General features: G+C 43.9%; 1 protein-coding gene across 1 annotated transcript in view; it reads left to right on the forward strand.

The window, feature by feature from the left end:
- Positions 1 to 564: 564 nt before the first annotated feature.
- Positions 565 to 27,130, forward strand: part of SLC35F3 (solute carrier family 35 member F3) — a 240,177-nt gene continuing 213,611 nt past the window's right edge. Inside the window, exons 1-2 of the mRNA XM_069484694.1 lie at positions 565 to 996; positions 1,427 to 1,656. Of these exons, the coding sequence (XP_069340795.1) occupies positions 944 to 996; positions 1,427 to 1,656 (283 nt within the window). The 5' untranslated portion in view covers positions 565 to 943. The remainder of the gene's footprint in view (positions 997 to 1,426; positions 1,657 to 27,130) is intronic.

A 27,130-nucleotide genomic window follows, 5' to 3' on the forward strand; every position in this document is an offset into this window, starting at 1 on the left:
GTATTTTTTTCTTCCCATACTTTTATATTTTTCTAAATGTGCCCCAGTGAAAAATAACAGTATGGAAGGTGATTAGTCTGGAGAGAATGGCTTTCCGGAGGGAGAGGGGCAAGGTGTGGGCAGGGGGGGACAAGAAGTGATTAGAAGCTGAATAAAGTGGAAATCCGTGAAGAGAGAGCTGATTTGGCAATGACATCCTCAGTGGGAATGTAAGCTCTCTGAGGACCAGGCCTGACAGAGATCTACACAGCTTAATAAATCACTTCACTTTGTGTCTCCGCTTTGCATATGAAATGCCATTTATTCATGTGGCATCCTGAGCATGCAACCAGGTTGCTTTCTTTCCAGGTAGTTTTGCTGAGAGGAAGAAGGGTTAAAGGGGACAATGGGGAGAGGGAGAGATGGGGAGAAAGCTTAAGTATCGGACAAATCCAAACCGGGGAGGAGGGGCGCCCCAGCCCCAAGGTTGCGGGCGGAGCGCTGGGTGCGGGCTCGGGAGCGGGGCGCACACCCGGGTAGGCGGGACGTGGGCAGCAGCGCCCCCGCCTGGCCCCTGCGCGCCGGGACCCGACCCCTCCCCGCCCGCCCAGGTGCTTCCAGGGCGCACAGCTGGGCGGGCTCTCCCGGCGGTGTGCTAGGGCGGCGGCGACGGTGCCAGGCGAGGGCGCGGCGCTGCCTCGGCTCCTGGTTCGCCGCTGCGAGCGCGTGGACCCGCCCGGAGTCGCCGGGCTGAGCCGCCGATCCGGCACCGAGCCGCAAGCCACCGCGGCGCTGGGGGACAGATCGCGCGGGCGCGCACGGGAGGCGCGGGGCAGCCGGAGTCGCGCGGCCCCTCCGCGGGCGACGCACCCACCTCTTTCCGGGTCCGCGGCTGCAGGGAGCTCCGGCCCGCGGCCCCTCCGCTTCAAGTCTGGGAGCTGCCGGCCCCACTCTGCTGTCGCCTATGGGGATCCGAGAGTTTCCCGGCGGCGCACCCAGGGGCAAGAGCATCGCCATGTGAGTAGCGCCCCGGACGTGGGTGCGCGAGCCGGCGGGCGGGTGGCCCGAGCGCCTTGGTGGCCCTTTGAAGCTGGGACACCACCGGGCAGTCTGGGGCTCGGGGAGGGGCGGTGCGCACGGCGGAGCTGCTGGGGAAGTTTAAGTCATTCTGTCCCTTGCCACTCGCCGCAACCCGCACTGCCCGAGGCGCCCAGGGTAGGGAACGAACGGGAGGCTGCAGACGCCACCCGACGCCGAGACTGCCGAGGGCGCCGGGGTGGGTGGCGAGCGGCGGGAGCCGAGCAGCCCCGGGCCGTGCAGCGCGCTCTGCCCTGGAGGACCCCGGCCGCGCCCTTGCTCGCCCTGAAATCTGCTGCTCACCGAAATCTCCCCTCTCTGTCCTTGTTCCCCCTGCCCACCCACCTGCCCGTGGCGCCTGCGGCCTCAGTGGCATGAGGAGGTCACCGGACGTCAGCCCCCGGAGACTGTCCGACATCAGCCCCCAGCTCCGGCAGCTCAAGTACTTGGTGGTGGACGAGGCGATCAAGGAGGATCTGAAATGGTCGCGCTCGGTGGAGGACCTCAGCAGCGGGCCCGTGGGGCTCACGTCCATCGAGGAGCGGATCCTGCGCATCACTGGCTACTACGGCTACCAGCCCTGGGCGACGAGCTGCAAAAGTAAGACCCCCCTCGCGTCATTTCCCTCGCCCACTGGTCCGTCTGCTTAGCGTCGTCACAGCGGGCTGGGGGAGCGCACGCCGCGAGGCGTCCAGCCTGCGCGCTCCTGCCCTGCCCGCTCCTGCAGACCCAGCTTTGAGCAACTTTGAGGAAGAGGCCTGGAGATGCAGTTCTCCTGGACCTCTGGGGCTTTCTGATCTCCTCGAACCCTTTCTGCTTCTACACACATCTCTCTATATCCTTATCCTCCCATCCCGAGGTGTCACAGTATGGGGTCCCCTCCTGTGTGGCACGCAGTGAGAACAGATCAGAAACTCGAAAGTATCCTGTAGCTTCCCTGCGGATCTGAACGTGTCACAGGGCCCTGGTAGGGGCTCAACTGGCTCAGCTGGTGACCGCAGACCTGGGCGGCCTGGATTGTAACTCTACCCTGTGCCTCCGAGCCTGGTGATGGAGGGCAATTCTCGGGGCCTTCATTTTAGATCTCACTGCCTCCCTTAGCCTCTGGACTTTATTGATCCTCAGCGAGGAGGTTCTGTATGGATCATTTTAGATATTGGCATTGGTCCCTGCCAGATTAGTGCTCAAACGTTTCTTTGCTTGTGGACCCCAGCTGATGGCTTTGGTGATGCTGTGATCAGTTATACAGATATTACCTATGTGACCAGTACTCATTTGGTTGACATTTCTTTCCTCATTTTGGAAAAGAGAGATTGGTGATAACAAACTCCAGATATCTGTAAATATAACCATAATTTGATGATCTGATTACTATAGTTTGACATAAGAGATTGCTATTTACTATCTCAGTATAAGAAATGAGCCTTGAGTTATTTCATTTGTAGTAAAGACCAGCCTAAGAGCTTGATGCTTTTGAGATTTTTTTTAACCTTTTATTGCTTAAAATTGGAACATACTTTATTGGTCCTTAGGGGGGGAAATCAGGCTTGTGTAATTTAGTCATATTAATCACCAAAAATATGTCTATCTTTAGATTATTACTAAAACCTCTGAGTCCAAGCCAAACAAAGGTCAGTGATATGCTAGCAGTTAGCTGATTAGTTTTAAGTTATTTGCAGGAAAAAACGCAGAATTCAAATGTGTTGTTTTCATGCCTTGACTTGATTTTAAAAGTCTGTGATGATTGCATTTAACTCAGTATAAACCTTTAAAAGATTATCTGTGTCTCCTCCAATCTCCTGCCTCTGCTGCTAAAATTGTAGCTGATAAATACTGGCTTTAGATTACAGAAGGAAGACAGGGTACCATATTCTCTTTTTTTGAGTGGAAAACACAGGGCATAGGATAACAAAAATTAAAAGCCATTGGAAATCATTTTTATTATGGGTATGGATAGGACACTCAATTTTTATTCTGATTTCTAAATTTCCATTACAAAATAGCAATTTTTCCATTTCTTATTTCCATTGTCTGCCTTTTAAATAACTAAAGACAGTGGTACAAATCACAGCCTTCATGAGTTGTCTCTTTAGCCTCTGAAGTCATAAAAAGATTTATCTTTATGATCCTATTTGTGACTGGCTCTGTGTGCTTTGTGGAAATTATCACCAACGTTTATGATTTCAAGGGTTGGTGGGGAGCTTATGCCAGTGATGACTGTTTGGTACAAACATACTTTGTAATTAAGACAGAAGGGCCATATGGAAATAGAGTCCCTTACATCACCGGTGGCATTCTTAAATACCCTCTCTCTTCAGCTTCATTGAAAGAGTAAATATTAGCAGATGAGGCTACAGTGATCATTGTCATATTAATAAAATCAGCTCATTCCACTCTCTGTGTTCCTGTGAAGATTCTTTTTAATCCAAGGTATTTCCTTATTACTAAAATGCTTTAGGTGACAACTGACATTTTGATGAATTAATTAGATTTTAAATTTAGAAAAGCTAATGTTTTATTAACGTAGCAAAAGAGATTTTAGGGCAGCTCTTTTGTTGTCTGCCATTTCTACCCAATAAATGAAAAATAATAATGAAGCGTATCTATCTGTAGACATCAGTTAGTTACTTTGTTGGTTAGTAATTGCGCTCAACAAACTGTGAAAGATGATGGTGACAAAATCATACCCTTCTCATGCTCTCCAGAGCAAGTTATGAGATGCTCCAATATGTCACCTTTCAGCCATCTTTCAAAGTGACTTATCTAAGTCCCAACTGAAAGAGTTGCCAATGAGAGTTTCTAGAGTCTTTGAGAGATGTGAGTTAATTGCCTTTGTAGCAGCAGAAATCATTTGAACAGCCAAGTATTCATTTGTATCCTCTTTATTTTCAGATTGTCTTTGGGTTGTTAAATTCAGTGAGAGAATTGTGAACAATGCAGAAATTACCTTTACTTAGTCTCAACCCAATCAATGAAATTCACAAGTTTCACTCTAGGCAAGAGACTTTTTGTAAGGAATTTTCTTTTTTTAAATGCCAGAGGCCCCTGGGTCCAAGAGGAATAGTTTCTATGGAACATTCAACTGAGAATTGAACCATAAACAAGTAGTAGGAAGGGTCCAGTTCCTCTTCTCAGTGGCTGAAGTCCTCCACGCTCCACATTCTATGTTTTTGAACCAAACCACTTGGCATTATTCCTGGGGATTCCTTAAGTGACCAGCTGTGAGTGTATCCAGAGCCCAGAAAGCACCTGGTCCACAGGAATTGCTCAATAAATATTTGTTGAAGGAATGAATAGTTCCTGCCTGAAATATTGACCTCTGGGAGAGAGAACCTTTGAACTTACCTCCGTAGTGGTTCGTGTCCTTTAATTCTTTCTGCTGACTTCCTGTGAGTTTGGAATTGCTCTTCTCCTTCCTGGTTCTTCCATCATAGGTGCTTTCTGAACCATAGACCGGACCAGAATTCTTGATGGTAAGCTTTGGCTTAGCCCCCAGTCTCAGCACTATTGACACTTTGTACTGGATAATTTATTGCTGCAGAGCAGTGGTCCCCAACCTTTTTGGCACCAGGGACCAGTTTCATGGAAGACAATTTTTCCACGGACCAGGGGAAGGGTGTGAGGGGGATGGTTTTGGGATGATTCAAGCGCGTCACTTTTATCGTGCTCTTTATTTCTATTAGTATTACATTGTAATATATAATGAAATAATTATACAACTCACCATAATGCAGAATCATTGGGAGCCCTGAGCTTGTTTTCCTGCAACTAGACAGTCCCATCTGGGGGTGATGGGAGACAGTGACTGATCTGACGGGAGGTGGAGCTGGCGGTGATGCGAGTGATGGGGAGCGGCTGTAAATACAGATGAAGCTGTGCTCACTCACCTGCTGGCCGCTCACCCCCTGCTGCATGTCCCAGTTGCTAACAGGCCACGGACCAGTACTGGTTCTCAGACTGGGGCTTGGGGACTGCAGCTGTAGATGGCTGTAGATGGCTGTCTTGCACACTGTAGGGTGTTAAGCAGCATCCCTGGCCTCTGTCTAGTAGATGCCAGTAGCATACCAACCTGCCCCCCAAGTTGTGGCAGACACAATGTCCCCTGGGGGGGCCATCTTTAGTTGAGACCCACTCGTTTAATCTCAACTCCAAATTTGGGGTCCAAGTGAACTCTCCCCTGCCACCCAGTAGTGTTAAACAGGCAGGCAGGCCTGACTTCTGAATTTCTGGCCTTCTCCTCCCATCTCTTGTCTTCCTGGCCCACTCTGTAGGTTTCCATGATGGGCCAGAGTAGAATAAACACTCCCACTGCCAGTGTAGGGCCTTCTGAAGATTTGAAAGAGCCCGTTCCTTCTGCAGCTGCCATGCTTGCTTCCACAACCAGTCGCCATACATCTATACAGAAATTCAGAAGACTTGGATAGTCTTTCTTAATAACTTGCTTTCCCTTCCCACCTTTTGCCTGAGTAGAAGAGAAATGACCACCTGGAATATCTTCTGCTGCTTCTTTCTTTCTCACTTCTCTGCTGTAGACAGCAGTTGGGGAGGAGATGGCTACTGAAGGGAAGAGGAGGATCAAAGAACTGCAATATCCATCTAGAGAGTGGACAGCCAGCCCCAGGGCTCTGACGTGGTGTGGGAGCCGGCAGCATTTCTGCACAGCGAGGCTTACAGCAGCCCATCTTGGAGATGCAAGATAGAGGCTCTGACGCAGGATGAAGGAACATCTGTACACGCTCCTGTGTTTTCATTTATTCACTTAGCAAACCTTTTTGTGAGCATTCATACTATATGCCAGAATACAGAGATAAGTGATGGAAGAGGAAGCCCACTGCTTCATTAAGAAACACAGGTCAAAAAAACCTGCATTAAAACAGATACATTTAGGGTGAGTGTAGACACATTAAGGGTGAGCAGGATGTTTCACTTTCCAAAATATTTCCCTAAAAGGTGTTTTCAAATAGTGAACTCTCAAACTTTTTTCTAGGGAGAAAAAAAAAAAAACCACCAAACTTTTAGGAATAATTTTTTTGGGGGGGAGGAAGTCATGCTTGTTGCATAAAATGAGGTGTCTTTTGAGTAGATTTATTAACACTACATTGTGCTAGTATGTTGAGATTAAAATGATTTTTTTTTTAGGAATGCTGGTGGGTTGAGTTTTAAGTCATTTGGAGAGTGGAGGGAGGGTGAGTCACAAAAGACCACCCATCTCTAGCCCACTCCAGCCTGCCATTGGGACAGGAACATACAGGTTACTGAGCTAAGCCTAGCTTATCTGGGTGGAGGTTTTCTGGTTCAAGCTGAGAAAATGTAGGGCACTGAATAACACACCTGGTGACAAGGAAATTGCATGTTTCGGCATCTTCCGGGTTTCAATGTCATAAAGGGTTTGTATGGGGTGAGGGGGAGGGGTTCATGGGGAGAGACTGTCTTTCTACTTCCCTTGTCATTTCATCCTGAACTGTGAGTGTAGTTTGCTGGCGTAGGTGCCAGTGCTAACTGGAACACTGGCTCATGGTGTCGCTGAATTCATGGTGAGCAACTTCTGTTTGATCCTCCCAAAATAGTAAAGGTCAGGTCAGCAATTCAAAAACAGCCCACTTGTAAGAGATTTATAATTCAGTTGTAAAAGTTCATTCTAGAATGGAGCCTGGCGTATGAAATACGAGATGAAAAAGATTTTAAAACCAAAATGTCGGACGGTTGTGGGTGGTGGGGGGTGAGCCTTAGAGCTCAACATTTTCTAATGTGTCAGAGAGTAAGTTTTATTCCTGAATATAAATACATGCTAACAATTTAGTAAATAGCTTCTGAGTTTTGACAGAATTAAAATGCGGAACTGTTAACGTTCACTCCGATCGTTGCCATGGGGTTATAAACCCTTCGCATCTGGTTATGAAGGGCTCGTGGTTTCACCTCCAGGGAAGCAAAGTCTTCCAGGCTTTGAAAGAGGCATGAGCAAGGAGATTTCCCATTGTTGCTCAGAAGTCCGTCCTGGGTTTCCTTACAAGCTGCCTAGTCTAAAACACTCTAGCTGTGAGCATTGGTCCTTTCCTTAAGCAGCTAGAAAAATTCAGGTTAGTTGCGTTCAAACATTAATCCATGTGTGGGTGAACCACTGAACTTTGTTAAGCCTTTTGCTGACAGCTGTTAGGGGTGCTCATTCGAATTGCAGCCCTGCACCCCGGCGGGGATGGGGAGGGTGTCAGGGTATTTCTTTAATGTCACGAGGAACTGAGGAAATGGAATAGCAGGGAGTTGCATTCACACCCCAGCTTCGCTTCTTTGTAGCTATATAACAGGTTACCTCTCTGAGCCTCTAGTTTCTCATCTGTAAAATGGGGGATAATATAAACACTTTCCAGGATCGTCACAAGAATGAAGTGAAATACGGTATTCCCCCCTTATTTGAGGGGGATGCATTCCAAGACCCCAGTGGATGCTTGAAACTGAGGAAAGTGCTGGCCTTCCTGTACCCTATGATTTCTCGTCTATAGACATGGGGGATAGCACGGACAGTGCGTCCACCCTGGGCAAAGGGATGATTTACATCCCAGGCAGGATGGAGCAGGATGGCATGAGATTTCATCATGCTACTCAAAACAGCATGCAATTTACGACTTCTGAATTGTTTATTTCTAGAATTTTCCATTTAATATTTTTAGATCTCGGTGGACTGTGGATAACTGTGGATAACTGAAACCATGGAGAGTGAAACCGCGGATAAGGGGGGACTACTGTAGTGTCTGTGCAGCCTCCAGCCTGTGCCTGGTATCCGTTAATGCACTCTATTTTCATTTATTCAGTTAACAAACTTCATTAGCATTGACCGTGTGCTAACACGCAGAGGTAAGTGATGGGAGGCACAGTCCTTGCCCTAGAACCTGACCGACTAGAGCAAGTGAAATCTGAAGTGCTTACACAGTGTGAGACAGTTTGACTTGGAGTCCTGCCACAGTTCTTTCTCCCTGGGGGTGCGTCCCTTCTGAGGCTGGAGGAGTCATTCGCCGCAGGAAGCGGGCGGAGGGGAGGTTTGCATTTCAGGCAAAGGGCAGTATAGACACAGAAATGGACGTCAGTTATTGCTAGAGGGTAATTTGGCTTGACTGGAACTTGGCGGGACAGGAGTGTAAAAGATTAAGTTGGACTTCTGAACTGAAACACACTCCTGGACCTTATGTTCCAGTCTTCTGATGCCTGTCACCTTCCTCATCCAGGTCCCAGCATCTGTGTCACGTCCTCCAGGGATTCTCCCCTGATCAGGTGAGGTGCCCTTGCCAAGCGCTCCTGCAGTATTGTCACTTGTCATAAATACTGTCAGGGCTGGTGTTCGAGTGTCACACAGGAAGCTCTGCAAGGGCAAGACTCATTCCTGTGTCTCCAGCCCTCACTGCGTGGTCTTGGCACATAGAAATAACCGTGGAGAGGCCATCCCCAGGGCACGGAGTGTCTCTGACACCTCAGTCAATATGCATTTTTTTTTTTGAGACAAGAGTCTCGCTTTGTTCCCCGGGCTAGAGTGCTGTGGCGTCAGCCTAGCTCACAGCAACCTCAAACTTCTGGGCTTAAGCGATCCTCCTGCCTCAGCCTCCCGAGTAGCTGGGACTACAGGCATGCACCACCATGCCCGGCTAATTTTTTTTTCTATATATATTTTAGTTGGCTAGATAATTTCTTTCTATTTTTAGTAGAGACGGGGTCTTGCTCTTGCTCAGGCTGGTCTCAAACTCCTGACCTTGGGCAATCCACCCACCTCGGCCTCCCAGAGTATTAGGATTATAGGCGTGAGCCACCGCACCCGGCCTTCAATCAATATGCATTTGTTAAATGTATTAATGAAAGACCTAAGTAGCCATTTTCTAGTGCGCACAGACACACATATACATGCACACACACACACAAACACACATACATACACATACACATGTGCACACACACACATACACACCCCTAGACACACATGCACACACACACATACACGCACACACAAACATACACACACGCACACACACACACACACACACGAATGGCTCCTAAGCATCTACATTTCTGTGGAGCCTTCCAGAACTATCCTGCATAGACCACTTCTGATTTCCTTTCTCAGTCAAGAAATGGGACTCCCATGGCCAGTTCTCCTCCATGGTCTCCTAACTCAGCTAAAAGCTCTGACAAGCACTCTCCCTCCTATAGCTCACGTGCCAATCTTGTATCAGGGTGGTTTATCCAGTTTTGATAACTTTACTTTAAAAATGATATGGAAAAAAATGAACAGGGCCCAGGGAAGAAGAGAAAATATATAGCTGGAATCAGCCGTGTGTTCTAAAGGCAGGGTTAAAGTACCAGGGAAGGAGGAAATAAAATAAGCAAATGACATGTCTTCATGAGAACTATCAGAGCAGACACCTTTTGGAATGTCTTTCTGCCTCAATAATGACCCTTAACTGCCTTGCACCACGTCCTCAGTTTGGGCCCTTAGCAATCAGACTGGCATCTTCTTCCTCCTGGGCACCATAGATTAGACCCGGGGTAAACTCCTGATCCACATGAACTCAGTTTCTCTTCTCAAATTTGAGATTGACACCAGGAGGTTGGGGTCTAGTCTGGAGTGGTCCCTTGAGTGGGACAGATGGTGTCAGGGGTCTATTCTGTCTTCCGTGTGGATGGAGGAGGAGAGGAAGCTAGACCATCTGGGGAGAAGACGGCAGGTGTGTCAAGCAACCCAGAGAGGGTCTGGCGGCTTCCAGGACTCCATGCTCGGTCCTATTTGCCTCCTAGATCAAGGTCTTGCTGCAGCTCCTCCTCCAAACCCCCTAGACACTGCTGTTGCCGTCCAACAGTCCTCTTCTGCTAAGTGAGCAGAAGCCGGGTTTTGTTCTTTGCAACCACAGCCTCCTATTTGGATGAGATTTCTGAGCCATTTCCATTCAGTTGCATGTAGGACAAAACAAGGATTTACATACCAAAGAATTCTCAACTGGAAATAAGAAGTTGCTTCCTGGCTGCTGAGATAATAGAGCAGGTCATGGAGCCTCAGTCCCCGGAGATCTTCAGAAAGATGGGGACACCCGGTCTTCTTAGCCGAATTGAGTATCTACTTGTTCCATGGCAGGGAGAAGAACTTGATTTTTTTTTTTTTTTTTTTTTAATGCCGACTTTTGGTTCAATGCAGTGGTGGGTGTGCTTTGATCAATAGAGTAAGTGACCAGTTTTGCTTCATTATCTCTTTGCAGAGTCTAGAAAGGGACTTGAGCAGTCTAGGAACCTGGGAAAGTCGTTAGGTGGTTGATGCTGTCTAGCCCTAGGACAATCGCCTACGACACAGGCATACATTTTTCTCTTGTGCACCTTGAGGTAGCCTTAATTTATGACAGAATTTGAGATCGGAGGAGATAAATCGCTGCACTCAGGTGATTAGTAGCGTGGATGGCTAGAGGCTGTTTTAGACTCCTGAGACAGAGATGTTCCGTGTAACTTCTCAGAATAGTTTTCTGGTTTTGACAAATGCTTTCTGCGACATTCACATTTTCCCCTTGTCAATCTGCTATGTATCATTTCCAGTACGCGACTAGATCAGAATCTCTCAGGAAATTATTTTTATCCTTCTTCACCATCTACTTGTTACAATGTAATGTTATAAAAATCTGGTTGTGTCCTCAAAGGTTTATTCAAAAGGGTCAGAAGAAAGATGTTTCTTAGCGTGTGTTGACTTTCTTTCCTTATTTTCCTTATTAGAAATTGAGTTGACTCATTTTTGATGAAAGTATGTTAAAATGTCCTCCTCTTTAAAAAAAGGGATATAATTAGGATGGCAGGTCCAGAACAGTTGAGTTGTGTGCATCATTCTGCTCATGCCTTGCACATGAGGGAGTTTAATAAGCATTTTTCTTTTGTTTCCAATCATCTGATTTTCATAAACATTTTTCCTGGCAGAAGTACATTACACGAGTGTGCAAAACCAAGGAAGAACTGGAAGTCTCCTCCTCTCCATTTTTTTTCTTTAAAGAATTAGTCAAAGAAATAGTTTGAAAACTATTTAAATTCCATAGTCCAGAACAACCAATTTCGAGAGCTTATCTTTTTTTTTACTGTGTCAGCATTTTGTTTTATTAAATATTAAATTTAAAAATCTTATATAGGTTTATCTGATTTAGGAGTGGGTGTGTTTTCAAAGTTACATGTAAATAAATATATGTAATCACAAGTGATTTTAAAAACACTCAGAAAACGTGGTACTAGCGCATGTATGTGTAAACATGTGTATGCATGTGTAAACATGTTTGTTCTGTCTATAACTGACATTGTATCTGGTGATTATCTCACAATCCATTGAGGAGTTTCAGTGTGGTAGCTGGAAAGCAGAGGAAGGAACACTTTTCACCTGGACCCACCGTCACCACGTGGTCCCTCTTGAAAAGCCCACCGTGGGCCAGGCAGGGGCTTCAGAAGATCACTGCCTAAAATTCCAGGCACTAATCATGGAGGGATTCATTTGCAAATGGTGTGAAAGCAGATGAAACAATGGAACCCACTGTTGAATGCATATTCATTTATCCATCAAATCATTCATTCATACCTTCATTCAATCATCAATTGCTTCTGAAGATCAGTAAATATAATCACCATTAAGATAAACATATAGTAAATATATGGCATGGTTGCTGTTTACCAGAAAATTACACAGTGGGATTACAAGACATTTACTTACAAGACATACATATATAAGACCATACAGATATCAATCCGTAAGTTGAATTGGCTCCAAGCCATACTCTTCGTGTCTTGGAGCTATCTCACAGGTAAACCACGTGTCTCTTTTTGGGCCTTCTATTACTAAATATCTTGGGGATATTTTGGGCCAATATTGACCAGCCTTAAACTAAGCCCTATACTGCATACATAATATTGTATAGTATTTTATTGTAAGGCACTGTAAACAGCTGGTTAGCTACAGGAGAGGGTAGTTCCTTAGCGAACTTCTTTTTCTTTTCCTTTGGAAACTTGAGCTCTGCTGCCAATTTAATCAGAGTTCTGATTTGTTCATTTGACATATCTCAGCCATTAAACTTTTTTTTTTTCTCTTTCACAAAATCATGCAACAACCAAGATTTTTGACTGGGTTGATGAGATTAAGTGGCGAAGCCAGCACATTTCTCCCCTAATGTTTTATGCTGCAGGCATCTGTTTCTTTCCAGCTCTAAAGGAAGCTAGCCTGAGACATTTTTCTTCCCCTAACTAGGGGCCTTGCAGAAATAACATGGACTAGAATTTAAAGGAGTTGGGATGTGCTCCCAGATCTACCTGTTCTCTCCCGCACTGCTGCACATTATGTTTGTGCAATTTCCCCAATTCCTTTAGGAGAAAATTCCCAAATTCATAGAAATAAGCTTGTAAAGCTATTCTCTTGGCTGTTCTGCTTAAGAGCAATAGCACTTCCCGTACGTATAGACGGGCAGGAAGTGGTGTTTGTAAGGGGCGTCTCTGGTTGCGTACATTCAGAAAAATCACAACGTCCTGGTTCACGTGCCTGTTACTTTACGTAATGTCGAGAGTGGTAAGATCTGGAGTTTTGCTTAGCGATTTCATGCTTTAGTTGATCCTGGGCCCACCTCTCCATAGTGGTTGTGTCTACGACTCAAGGATGTGGTTGAGCTCTAATACCAGATGAGGCTGGGTTGCTGGAGGACATAATGTCACAGGTTCCTCTCTTCCGATTTGCTGCCTCTTTCCTGGATCACCACCTTTTCTTTGTGCTGAGCACATGGAAGTCTGAGCCCCTGGGGAGGCTGTGCCTCTCTGGAAGTGATGGCTCTTAATGGTCAGCAGGTCGTCTTAGGGTCATTTGAATCAGTCCCTGGGGTCACATTCTGGATTTCTCACTGGTTTTCTGGCTGATGTGTCTTCTTTGTAGGGAAGGAGGTGGCTTAGGCAGCCAGAATCCCTTGGCCACCTTGTGCTTGAGAAGATGGCAAGGGTGATAAGATAATAGTTAATTTCCAATGGCTCAGAGGTCTTGCCCAAGGCCTGAGCAGCCCACTGGGACTGCCTCATTTTCTACATGGAGGTGTCTGTGTTGCTTTGGGGGAAACACAGCTAGAAAAGACATTTTAAAGGCAATTGGGGAAATTTTAAGATCTGCTGCTTATTAAATTAGTTTATGGGGTGTCGTTATTTTTCTTGGGCTTAACAGCACTAGTGTGGTCATGTAGGAGAAGGTCCTTATTCTTAAGAGATGCTGAGGTTTTTAGGGATTAGGTGTCATTATGTCTGTAATGGACTTTGCGGTAGTTCCACAAAAACAAGTACAGACACATCAAAGGACCGATGAACAAAATGGGGCAAAAATTTTAATATTTGGTGACTCTAAATAGTAGATATATGGGCGTTCATGTCCATTTTGTCAGTCTTTCTGTAAATATGAACATTTTCAGAATAAAAAAATGTCATTGTTACAGCTAATGGCGTAGCCTAATTCAGGTTTGAAAGGGAAGAACTGTGTCTATTTAGTCCAGTTATTACGTCAAAAAGCAGGGAGAAGCGCTAGAACTCTGACAAGTTGTCTTAAGGGGAGGTGGAAGTTCTTTAGCCCAAAGGGCAGCCACACGTAGCGCCACGTTCCAGAGAGGACTGTTCCCTGAGACAGCATCCGCCCTGCTGATCTCCCCCCATCTCCGGTCACCTCCCTCCAGCATGCTTGTTGGTGTGTGGTGACACGTCTCAGGCTCCAGAATTCGTTTGATGAAGGAAATCTATTTTTTCAGAGATTTAGACATGTCACCCATTTCGCTAAATGGTTTAACTTTATACCCTTTAAAATATAAATATGTCTGGATTTGGGGACCACTCGCCTTACCTGAGTGTGGACAGGTAGCATAGCACCTCCGTCTGCAAAACAAGCTGCTTTTAAAGGGTTCATTGGTCTGTAATGCCGGATGGGTTTCACATGCTTGGAAGTTGCTCTGTCGCTGCTCCCTGGAGAAAGATGGGCTGGTGGCAGGAGAGAAAGAATCAAATGGGCTTCCAGGTCTCCTTCCTCGCTCTGTGCTCAGGCCTCAGGTGATTAAGGATTTCCGTTTACCTTTAGCTGCCTAGAACCTTTGGGTGAATTGTCTCTGAAGGCATTGTTATGGCTGTTTGTGGTTAGAGACTCGAAGGAACAGAGTCATGAAGGGATCACACAGGGGTTCAAGCAGAAATAATATTACTGTTGTCTCCAGGTGAGTACGTGAGAATTGGAGGCAATATTATAAGTTATGGTGTTTCCCTTGTAAAAGGGGAAGATCTGCTTCTTGAGACTAATCTGCAGCGGAACAGAGAAAGCAGAAACGCTACAGTGTCAAAGAGCAAGTATACATTGGCCTGGGAGTAGCAACAATTGATTGGTTGCAGAATAAAGTATGCACAAGGTCAGAGAAAGGAGCATTGAGTGGAAGGTGAGAGTGGAGTTTGCATTGCAAGCAGTGTATGAGAGAGGATGCCTGCATGAAGATGCTGGCCCTGGAGGACAGATGACAATTACTTTATAAAGCTGCCATGAGCGTGTTTGCAGCTGAGATGAATATAAGTACTGATTTCTGGATATACACCCAGGAGTAGGATTTCAGGGTTGTAATGTCGTGGTGGACCGACTCTAGGGTGAGCTCCAGGTCTCCCCTCTGTTGTTCATGCCCTTGAATAATCCCTTCCTCTTGAGTGTAGGTGGGACTTGTGACTAGCTTCCAACCAACAGAATATGGCACGTGATGGGACGTCACTTCTGGGATTATGTTATGTCACATGGGGTTCCATCTCGCTAGCAAGACTCATATCAAATCTCCTCTCTCCCTCACCAGCCTTGATGAATCAATGGCCATGTTGGGAGGCCCGTGTGGCAAGGAATTGCAGGTGGTCTTTCAGGGTTGAGGACAGCAACTGGCGGTTGGCTGGATGGAACTGGCCCTGGCCCACTTCTTGTTTTGAATTTTGTGATTTCCTAAACAGAGGGCCAGCTACGCTGTACCCAGGCCTCTGACTCACAGCAACGGTGAGATAACAAATACATCTCATGTGCTGTCACTGCGTTTGGGATAATTTGTTACTTAGCAATAGACAACGTAATACAAGATGAGTCAGTCCAGCATTCAGTTAGAGAAACATAACTATCAGGGTATACAGAACTCAACCAAAACACTTTTCTTTCCAAGTTAAGTGGCTGCTAATTCTTTGCTGTCAATAAAATTTAAGGAGGAACTTATTGAATCATTAAAAATAAAATTTTATAATAGGGTGCTATCTGATTTTTAATAGATGGTTTTTATTTATTTATTTTTATTAATTATTTATATATTATAAATAAATATATTTATTTATTATTTATTTTATTTATTTATTTATAAATAAATAATTTATTTATTATTTATTTTTATTTTTGAGACAGAGTCTCACTCTGTTGCCCGGGCTAGAGTGAGTGCCGTGGCATCAGCCTAGCTCACAGCAACCTCAAACTCCTGGGCTCAAGCGATCCTCCTGCCTCAGCCTCCTGAGTAGCTGGGACTACAGGCATGCACCACCATGCCCCGCTAATTTTTTGCATATATTTTAGTTGTTTGACTAATTTCTTTCTATTTTTAGTAGAGACGGGGTCTTACTCTTGCTCAGGCTGGTCTCGAACTCCTGAGCTTGGCCTCCCAGAGTGCTAGGATTACAAGCGTGAGCCACCGCGCCCGGCAGTAGATGTTTTTTAGAGTAGTTTTAAGGTCATAGGAAGATCTTAAAGATCTTGAGAAGAAAGTACAGAGATATCCCAGATGCCTCCAGCCCCCGTCCCCATATACGTGTAGCCTCACCCATTATCAGAATCCCTTTCCCTCCTCAGAGTGGTACATGCGTTACAAGTGATGGACCCGCGTTGACACATCATCACCCAGAGGACGTAGGTTACACTGGAGTTCACTCTTGGTGTTGTACATTCTATGGGTTTGGACAAATGTCTAATGACACGTATCTATCATTATAGTATCTTAGAGACCAGTTTCCCTGCCCTAAAAATCCCCTACATTCCACCTCTTCAACCCTCCCTCACCCCAAACACTGGCCACCACTAATCTTTTTACTGTTTCCATGGTTTTGCCTTGTCCAGAAGATCACGTAGTCGGAATCATATACTATGTATTCTTTTCCAATTGGTTTCTTTCACTTAGTTATATGCGTTTAAGTTTCCATCATGTCTCGAGAGCTTATTTTTTTTTTTTTTTTTAGCATTGAACACTATTCTATTGTCCGGATGAATCACAGTTTATCCATTCACCACTGAAGAATATTGTAGTTACTTCCACAGTTCGGCAGTTCTGAATAAAGCTTATGTTTACATTCACCTGTGGGATTTTTCGGGTACATAAGCTTTCAACTCCTTTGGGTAAATACCAAAGAGTGTGATTGCTGGACTGATCACTACATAATTTTTGATATGAAATTAGTAATGAGTGGTATTCCTATAAGAGAATTCCTTACATTTGCATCATCTAATTTACTTGAAAATGGTTTTTCAAAATTTATACCTGTAACAACAAAAAGTAGGAATAGAATTGATGCTAAGCTCTCTCTCCTTCTAGCAGTAATATTCAGGTATGGGAACATGAACTACTTTTAAAAATTGCCCATCTATTTCATGAAGATATGCATTCTAATAATTTTATTTATGCTAAATCATTATCAAGATTGTGAGATGTTTACATAATTTTGATTTTTTTAAGTTCTAATAAGCATTGAAATGGTTACCCAATTTAGAAGACATTTTTGAATACTCAAAGACTTATGGCCACAGGAAATTAAAAAAGCTAGATTTTTATTCCTGTTTTTTTGTCTCCCAGCAGTATGATCAATAGGAATTACGTTTCATAAAGAAGTATCCCAGGAATGGTATAAAATTGCTTACTGTTAAAAAAAATTATTGTTTATGTATTTTAAAATTGGTGATTGTTAATAGCAAGTCACTATGGTAATTAGCGTCCTCAGATACATTTAAAAAGTAATGTACCAGCTTTATTTTAAAACGTTAGTATTTACAAATTCTGAACGTTACATCCCATAGCTCTCAAATTTATGATGAAAAAATTAAAAATTAATGAAAACGTTAAAAAGAGATACATTTTTTCCAAACGTTTTTAACAGAGGGTATGGAAACAAAAATATATAAAGATCTCTAATAATCACCTCCAACTTTCCTGTTCCTGGCTCCATAAATCTCCTGCCCAGGATCTAGCCCTCTGCGTCCTAACACGCTGCCAGCAGATAGCAACGGATGGCAACAATCTCAGAAGTCTAGTCAACCCACGCTGGGGGAATTTTCTGGTAAAGCCTGGGAGAAATAGGATAATTTCCTGAGCACTGGGGTCAGACTGTGGGTTCCATATGAAGTAATTTATCAGATGGCTTTTTAGAAGAAATATCAGCACATCACCTGAATGCGTAAGTCACTGTTTCTCCCTTTCCTTTACCATCAAACAATAATAATAATAACAGTACTAACCTGCAGTTTCACACGTAACCTAAATCTGCTGAGAGAGAACACAGTAGGGTGATTAAGGTTATGGACTTTTGTCAGCCGTTGCTGAGTTTAAAGCTTACTGCCTGCTCACTGTTAAAGCTTGAGAGAAACTAGGCATGCTTTCTGAACATATTTTTCCTTTCCTCTGAAATAACCATCCCCCTGCATAGGGCTGTTGAACAGATTGTGCGGTAATGCATGTGAAAGGTTGAGCACAGGTCCTGGTATTTGAAAGGTGGTTGATTAACCATAGCTTTGATGATTATGAGATTATTATTGTTGAATGTCTTCGCATACAAAAGGCATCTCATGAAAGGAATTCATTATAGGACCCTTTTAAAGAGAAAGCTTCTCTGCTATATTTTCAATATAATTTAACTCTCAACAACAAGTCCTGGTGGTAGTTATATCAGTGAGCTGTTACTGTGTAATGCTTCATTGCAAATTATCCTGGTCTTGAGCACTGTACCTTGTATGTGTCGAAACAGCACGCCGCAGTCCATGAATCTGTATCATTATTGTCAACTTAAACATAAAATGAAATTAAAAAATAAAGTCTTAGTGGCTTAACAGAAAAGTATTTCTTCATTTGCTCGCTGGTCTGAAGGTTGTGTGGTCGGGCTGGTCTAGACTGAGCTCTGGGGGGCACCCCTGCTTTGTTCAGGCTGGGGGTCAGCGGGGCTCGGCCCCGGGCTTTGGTTACATTCAGGAGGCTCTGCTTGTGCGTGTCCCCAGTAGAAGGCTGAAGGGGCAGCGGTGACCGGGAACATGTTCTCATGGTGGATCACAGGAGTGAGCCCAACTGCATAAACATTTCAAGCCTGTGTTCTCCTTGTGCTTATTAATGTCCAGTTGGCCAGAATAAGTGGTATGGCCAAGCCCAAGTCAAGGGGCAGGGCAGTACACCATCCAGAACGAGGCCGTGAGAAGGTGCGGATGTAAAAGGGGAGTGAAGAATTGGCCCAATAAAACAGTCTATCACAGGGTAAAGAAACAGAATGAGCCAATAGGGCACACCTGAATTCCTGTCTCGGTGCTGCCCGCTGGGGTTATGACTAAGTGACATCATGGCCCACCGAGCCCCTTATCCAGCGTGGCCGTCATTGCCTTTTATGTGCAGGGAAGGGACTTGGCAAGATGACATCCTCAATCCCTTCCAGCACTAAAATTTTAATGAGTCTAAGGTTTGCTTGCAACATCCTAAGAAATCATCTATTCTGTAAATCAGAGTTTAGAGGTTAAAAAAAATTTTTTTTTGGAGGAAACTAAAAAACCTCTATCCTCTCCAGAAAATTAGCCAAATACGAATCACCTCTGCAGTTTCCGATACTAAATCACCACAAAGGGACTCACATGTATAAAAGAGTTCCTTTTTATCTCGCCACCCCTTTCCCTGCTGTTTCATTTAGCACATTGACCAAAAATATATTGACTAAATCTCCTTTGATTAATTTAATCCTTTGAACACTACAACATTGTGGATTTAGTGTTTGCATTTCAAAGCTTTGAACTTAGGAGAAATAACTGTTTGGATTTCTAATGCAGCCCTTGGAGAGCATGAGAATTTCTGCTGGGCCCAGTAGCACCTGGTTCTGGGGTGACGCCTTGCAGAGAGCAGACAAAACAGAAGGGTCAACCAGGGGACCAACTCTGGTTTTCACTGGTTTGTTCACCTGCGACAACTACAGGGCTTAGAGTAAGTTTCTTAGAAAAGAAGTTGTACCACTGTTGTAGCCACCTGAAAGCTCATTAGGGTGTTTGCGGCCAGTAGCTCTCTAGAGATGGTGCAGGTAGAATCAATCCAGCTGAGACCTATTCCTGGAGGTGAGGGAGAAAACAGAAATAGAGAAACTTGGGAAAGGTTGTTGAGAGGAGCAGCTTCTGGAAGTTTCTCCTTTGAGAGCAATTGATAAGGGAAGCTACTGCACCCCCAGACACTGAGTTCTTTATTCCACCATGGGACGTTCCTAACGCACAGAGTTGTCGCTGGGAGCAGCCTATCAAGTGTCAGACTGGGAAGGACTCCAGTGTTCTCACTCTTCATCCTTCTCTGCTGTTGAGGCATGAGTCTCGTTTGGTATCCTGGGGAAAGATAGCTGTGTTTAGTCTTTTAATTTTCCTTCTCATTGCAAAGAGGTGTTGTAATCTCCCATCTGGCAACCTACAGATGTTAGAAGGTGGGATGGTGATTATTGAGCAATTCATTCATAGACCCTTGTGTTCTTGTGTAGCTCTTGGAGTCCTACTGAAGTTAGTGAGCTTTGCAGAAAGGGATTATTCCAACATGCTATAGTTGACCCTTGAACGACTCAGGGCTTAGGGGCACTGAACTCCCTCATAGGCAAAAATCCACGTATAACTTTTGAGGGTTTAAAAAAAATTGTTTTAATGTTATTAAGTAAATCATAAGGAAGAGAAGATATATTTTTTTGTTCATTAAGTGGAAGTGGATGATCATAAAGGCCTTTGTCCTTGTCATCTTCATGATGAGTAGATGGAGGAGGAGGAGAAAAATGAGGAGTTGGTCTTGCTGTCTCGGGTGGTAGAGGCAGAAGAAAATCTGCGTATAAGTAGAGCCCACAGTTCAACCCGTGTTGTTCAATGGCCAACTGTGTACTGTTCCATCGGTATAAAGATCAAAAAGTGGCAAAACTAAGCTGTTGTGATCATGAGCAGAAGAGTGGGTACCCTTAGGGTGTACGGGCTGGGGAGGGGCATGAGGGTGTCTTTTTTGTGGTGTGTTGGAAATAATTGTATATTATTGTTATCTGGGTGGCAACATATGTATGTGAAAGCGTGTGTATGTATGTATTCATCAAGTGCTTTGCTGTATATATTATACCACAATTAAATAATCTCTTTTAAAAAGATGGCATTTGACAGGAGGGAGCTACTCCATAGAGCTCCATTGATGCCTTGATGGATCAGGTTTTAGAGAGGATGGTGACAACCTAGGACCTGTGGAACTCAGAACTGGAAAATTAGGACTCTGCTTCCTTTGTTGGTGTTATTGTTCCATTAAAGTCCTGAGTAGTAGGATAACTCTTAGACATAGTCCCATTTGTTTTTGACGTTCAGATATTCAGAAACAGAAGCACATCTCATTTTCCCTCTTTAAAGGAATTCTGCCTTTCTTCTCTTTTTGCAAATTAAACTCACTGATTTAGATACTGCTTTAGTGCAATGGCAGCTCTGAAGAGTTCATGCTTAAAGAAAACCACAGTTTTTGGCCATTTACGTAACAAAAGGACACCAAGGCCATAGTAAAAATCATCAGGACTTTGCATATGATTCTCCACACTCTTTCTTGCCATGATTTGACTGCTTATTAGTTTTTCCTAAGAAGATGACAAAGGAGGAAGAAGAATAGTGAAGCACAAATTGGTTCATTTAAAAGTTTTGGCCGGGCGCGGTGGCTCACGCCTGTAATCCTAGCACTCTGGGAGGCCGAGGTGGGTGGATCGTTCGAGGTCAGGAGTTCGAGACCAGCCTGAGCAAGAGCAAGACCCCGTCTCTACTAAAAATAGAAACAAATTATCTGGCCAACTAAAATATATATAGAAAAAAATTAGCCGAGCATGGTGGTGCATGCCTGTAGTCCCAGCTACTCGGGAGGCTGAGGCAGTAGGATCGCTTAAGCCCAGGAGTCTGATGTTGCTGTGAGCTAGGCTGATGCCATGGCACTCACTCTAGCCTGGGCAACAAAGCGAGACTCTGTTTCAAAAAAAAAAAAAGTTTTATCCATGTTAATTGCAAGTTTTAATGAAAGAAGCAGCTGAAACTAAGATTTGAGGTTTTCTCCTTATTTATTAATAGATTTCCATGCTTTGATTAATTCCAAATAGTCCAACCAACTTATTGTTGGCCATAATGTTGGGTACCCTTCTCTATGTGAAGTTTGGTCTTCAGAAAATTGCAGGTCTTTTACCTCCTTAGTTAAGTGTATTCCTAGGTACTTTATTTTCTTTGTTGCTATTGTGAAGGATATTGAGTCTTTGATTTGGTTCTCAGTTTGACTGTTATTGGCATATATGAATGTCTCTGCTTTGTGTGTATTTTGAATCCTGAGACTCTACTGAATTCATTTATCAGTTCCAGGAGTCTCTTGGTTGAATCCTTGGGGGTTTCTGGTTTTTCACTATTATTAAAAATTCCTGTAGTAACCATCTTTGTGTGTTTGTCGTGTGGATTTGTCTTTGGTTTTTGTGTGAGACAGATTCTTAGAAATGTAATTACTGGGTCGAAAGGAATGCACATAAATATTATTGACAAGATACGACCACTACGAAATGCCTTCTGAAAAGTATGCATGGATGTGCAACACTTTCACCAACTGTACATGAGAATGCCTAGTTGCTCGTGGACTGGATAGACCCTAAACTTCTTTTCCATTATTTTTCCCCGATTGTCACCACTAAGGATCCTTTGACTAGCTGCTGCGTTGTGCTTGCGTTTAGCGTAGGCAGCTGGAACAGTTAGGGAAGCGAATTGCTCTCTTTCCACACACCATATATGGTTATCACTAAGGTACTGAGCCCCCGTGAGCCTTTCTCTCATTTTTGTAACTATGGTATTTCTGCCCCTTGCTGATTCTGCTGGCATTTCAGTTATTCTTCACAGCACATTAAGACCCTTTCCTAGAAACCCATTTTATCTGATCTGATGTGATCCTTGCTTTATTATGACTTTGTACCTGGAATAAGTGTACAGATTTATAATCTTGTAACCAAATTTGCTGGGAAGAGGTAAGGGATGTGTCTTTAAAGCTATGCTATAACAACTGTCACTAAATAATTATTTATTTAATGTGAATCCGTCTCGTTAGACCAGCCACAGTTAGAGGAGCCTCCAGGAAGTCGGGGGTCATCTTGCTGTGCATTGCTGCACCCAAGCATCTGTGACACTGGCTGACACATAGTCTGTGCTCGAAACATCTTTGTGGAGTATAATAATTAATCAATTAATTAAAAATTTGTAGGACTTTAAAGATCAATGATACCACCCCTTGAACACCCAAACGATTGTCATAGCTCCGCGGTGCTCAGGCTGAGTGAGATCCATCTCTCGTCACACAAGTGCTCAGACTGTTTTTAAAACTCCCCTAGGGGAGATTCCTTTATAAATTGCATCAAAAGAATACTTTTCTCTTGATTACCCTTAGAGTGGCAAATCATTAACCTTTGAGGTTAGATTTCTTTAACAGCCTTATTGAGATATAGTTGATATACAGAAAACTGCACAAGCAGACAATGTACCCAGTTGGATGAGCTTGGACATATACATACGGCCGGGGAACCGTCACCACAGTCAAGGTAGTAGCTGTATCCATCACCTCCAAGTTTCCTTGTGCCTCTTGGGGTTTTGGTTGTTGTTTTTTCATGGTAAGAACACGTAACATGACATCTAACCTTTTAACAAACGTTTAGGTACAAATGCAGTATTGTTAACTGCAGGCAGAATGTTGTACAGCAGATGTCTAGAACTCACTTATCTTGCATGACTAAAACTTCATACCCATTGAATAACAAATCTCCATTTCTGCCTTTCCTTACATTTTTTTTATAGAGACAGTGTCTCACTATGTTGCCCAGTCTGGTCTCAAACTCCTGGCCTCAAGCAATCCTCTGTCATTGGCCTCCCAAAGTGCTGGATTATAGGCATGAGCTACCATGCCTGGCCCACAATTTTGTTCTTTAAAGCTCAGTTGGCCAACTCACAAATCGTGTTTCATTCACAAGATGCGAGTAGGTTTGCCCGATATGTTTGTGTGTCATTTTTCAATTATTATTTCTACTAAGTTTGCACTTTTCATTGTTTCTGTTGTATTAATATAATGTTATATCCCTGATATAAAAAATGGATGAGTGATGCACGTTGGGTTCATCAAAATGTAGACACAGGGATAAAAGAGTAACAAAAATATTACAGTCAACGATAACCTCTTGAATTTAAAGAATGTAGAGGACTCCAGTGTTAATATGGAAGAAATCTGTGAGTTAGGTTGTGTATATCTGTTAGTGTGATAATTGTGCATAAGAAGATGAAAGGAAAATTGTAAAAAGACGAACCTTAATGAAGAGTTAAAAATGGAAATTTATTGGATAACTAATTCATTTGCATCTAGGCACAGGTGTGTTGTGATAAAATTTTATCACATAATGAGGTTTGAAAAATATAATCAGCTTCAATTTTTAATTTTTCCTTCCCTTATTTTTCTTTTTCTTTGGAGTTTCCTTTATAGTCTTTTTTTTAAAAAGTGTTCCGAATTGAACGCTGCTTCTTCTATTTCTAAACGTCATTGTCTTAATATATGTATCTAAGGCTCTCAGTACCAGTTTAATTACATTCCAAGTTTTTGTATGCAGTGCTTGTGTTAGTGTTCAACTCTAAATATTTCCTAAGCATTTTAGCTTCCAGTTTTCACTTTTGTCTCTGGATCAAAGCTTCCACCTTTAGATTTAGGGAGTGTGACAACTAGAGCCTCGTATCTGCCCAGGGTGCAGGTTAAGAGCTACAGCTCCTCCAGATTAACTGTGTTTTTACCTACGGTTGGGGGCTGACATCCAAAGTCTGTTTTGCTCAGTTTCAGAGAAAATACACTGACCTCTTATAAACCAGCGGTTTTTAAAGAGACACAGGATAAGTTTTTCCAGTGTGAACAGGTTGAATTTTGTTGCTAATGGCAGAGAAGTGATCAAAACTATGGAAGTATTCGAAGTGCCCTCCTCATTCCAGAACCGGGTACAAGTCACACTATTGCCCGGAAGCTTGTAAAACCAGCTGCAAAGTTAATGATAAATTATGCTCTTATGATTGTGGAGGTAACAGAAGGGACTATGGCCCAATTCCTTAGTTCACTGACACTGGTGGAACTTGCATAATATCTGTAGCATGTAATTGGAAGAACAATTGCTACCAGTTGTGCATCCTAGAACTGCAGTCTCCAACCTTTTTGGCACCAGAAACCGGTTTCATGGAAGACGGTTTTTCCACCGACGGGGGTGGGGGGGGGGAGCAAGGTGGAACTCAGGCGGTGGTGCCAGCGATGGGGAACAGCTATAAATACAGACGAAGCATCTCTTGCTCGCCCTCCACTCACCTCCAGCTGTGTGCCCCAGCCCTTTCCTGAGTTTCATGGAAGACAATTTTTCCCATGGACAGGGGGCCGGGGGGCAGGGAGGTGGGTGGCAGAGTGGTGGAGCTCTGCAATCCAGTCCCTAACAGGCCGCGGACCAGTACGGGTCCATGGCCTGGGCGTCGGGGACTGCAGTCCTATAGAGTATTTTGCTTTGCACTGGGGTGAAACCACTGGTGTGCAAAGTGTGATTTAAGACGCCTGCGCACATATATGAGCAGCAAAGGCTGGGTGGATTTTTGCTGCTGTTCTGTTCATGATTGAAAATCCATACATGGAGAAGAGAATTTTCATCTGGTTAGTGATTAAGCTGTGAGCCCTGATGTAGACCCGCAAAGGTGATTCAAGATCAATATTGATGGAGCGCCAGTGAAATACATAAGCAGAAGGGACACTGCGGATTTGAATAAAACCCTCTGCTCCCGAAGGCCGGGCGGGTGCAGCCTCGTTGGCAGAGCACAGCAGGTAGTCCGCAGTGCGCTTGCGCGTTGTGCTTCAGCGTGCAGGAAATAGTGAAAATCGTTAGTTCGTGCGCATTTCGAACAATAAGCGTACTTCTTTTCAGAGGATGTTTAAGAAGAAGTGGGCAGCAAGTACCAAACGGTTCTTCCACAATGGTGCCTCTGGCTATTGAAGGAAAGGTGTTTTTGTAATGAGGATGAGGCACAATGCCTCTTCATGTCACCAGTGGCAGCTGGAAATGTTCCAGCGATTTCAAGTAGACCATTCAGGGATGTATTCAACATTTTGAATAGCCTGAATCTACCATTTGGGGGCCAAAATATAATAACCTTTAATGTTGAAGACGGGTTTTCAGAATTTCTTAAGGAGATCAAACTGGTATGCACCACCTGATGGCTAAAAGTTTGACTCTTTCTCAGTGGTCACTGGTTATTTTTTTTTAATAGTTGGAGTGAGCAGCTTATGACTGTGCAAATGCTACAACAGGCCAAGAAGAAATACTTGACGGAATCAGTGTAGCAAACAGCGGGAAAGCCGTCTCGGTGTACAACGTCCCGCACTTCAGCTGTGGAAGGACACTCTGAACAAGCTGTCGCTGCAGCATCTTCTAAAGCAAAGATCTCTTCGGCGAGATTTCTTTTCTCTCTCCCTAAAATTCAGGATCCATGTTCTGTTTGAATATCCAGAACTCTCTGACAAAACCACCCATCAGTTGCTGACATTCCCAATGGCCTGTATTTTGTTTGGACTTCCTAATAGTGTTTAAATGCACTTAGATTTTATTTCTCCCTGGCCAGTGGGGATAAGCTGTGTAGTTTTTGCACAGTGAAAAATCTCTCTTCTTCATCACTTCCACAGAGATAGACTGCTTACTGCATGCAGACCTCTTCCTGTGTTTTGTTTATTAGCCTTGTCTCTTTTTTTTTTTTCTATTTTTGCAATCAAACCTGACCTAGTGTCTGCCACACACCATGCCCCTGCTGTGGTTAACAAAGCATTTAGGTTTTGCAACTCAGGATATACCTCTCAGCTTTGAGCAACATGCTTTGTTGACTCTGCTTGTCACCCCCCTCTGGTTCCTCTCTCCTCTCCTTCCCACGTGCACCCCTGTTCATTTACCATTGACTTGGGGAGGCTCTCCACTAGTTTTGGAAATTGGGGATTTTAACTCTGAGTTTCACCAAAAGTAGAATTTCCCCCACATTCTCTTTGTTGCTTTTGGATGGTTTTCAAGAAGATAAGAAGGGAAATATTGGCTTTATGTGACCATATTTAAAACAGTAGTCCTCCCAAATGGAGGGATCTTCAGCCTGTGAGTGGTGGAAAGCCTTTGAATAGTGAAACAATATGAATAAAGAGCTCGAGAATTAATACTGTGGTTGTATTATGAAGGTTGAGTTCAAAACAAGAGAAGACAAGATGGAGCCTGGGAGATAAGCTGGAAACCTAAGGTAATATCCAGTTGTAAGAATCAAGGCCAATAAAGACCTCAAATAAGCTAAGGATGATAGAATTAGAAAGGAAAGGAAAGGTTCAAGAAATATTAAGAAGGAAAAAAATCAGTAATACTTGAAGGTATTTAGATTTGATGGAGGAAGAGGAGTTAAAAATGACTTAAATTTTGAACCTGAGTGAGACGTAGAATAAATGGGACTGTGGAATCATAGCTGGGGATCCACTGAGGTTCAATACTTTTGATAACATAAATAAGACTGCTGAGAGTGAACTTAAAAGTCAAAACAAAAGTAATCATCGTGGATCTGTACAATTATCTTAAAATGATGGAGTGGGGAGACACATGGTTAAGGAGTAGCAAACGCCCTTCAAGTCACATTCCAGAGGACTGGAGTCTTGGCCAAGCACCCATCGTAGCTCCGTTGGCACAGCCACCCCTGTGGAGGAGATGGACGCACCATGCTGCCTTGGCTGATGGCGTCTGTCTAGCAGGCAGCTGG

This window comes from Eulemur rufifrons, chromosome 11 (assembly GCF_041146395.1).
Source record: "Eulemur rufifrons isolate Redbay chromosome 11, OSU_ERuf_1, whole genome shotgun sequence".
In the NCBI taxonomy this organism is placed as follows: domain Eukaryota; kingdom Metazoa; phylum Chordata; class Mammalia; order Primates; family Lemuridae; genus Eulemur; species Eulemur rufifrons.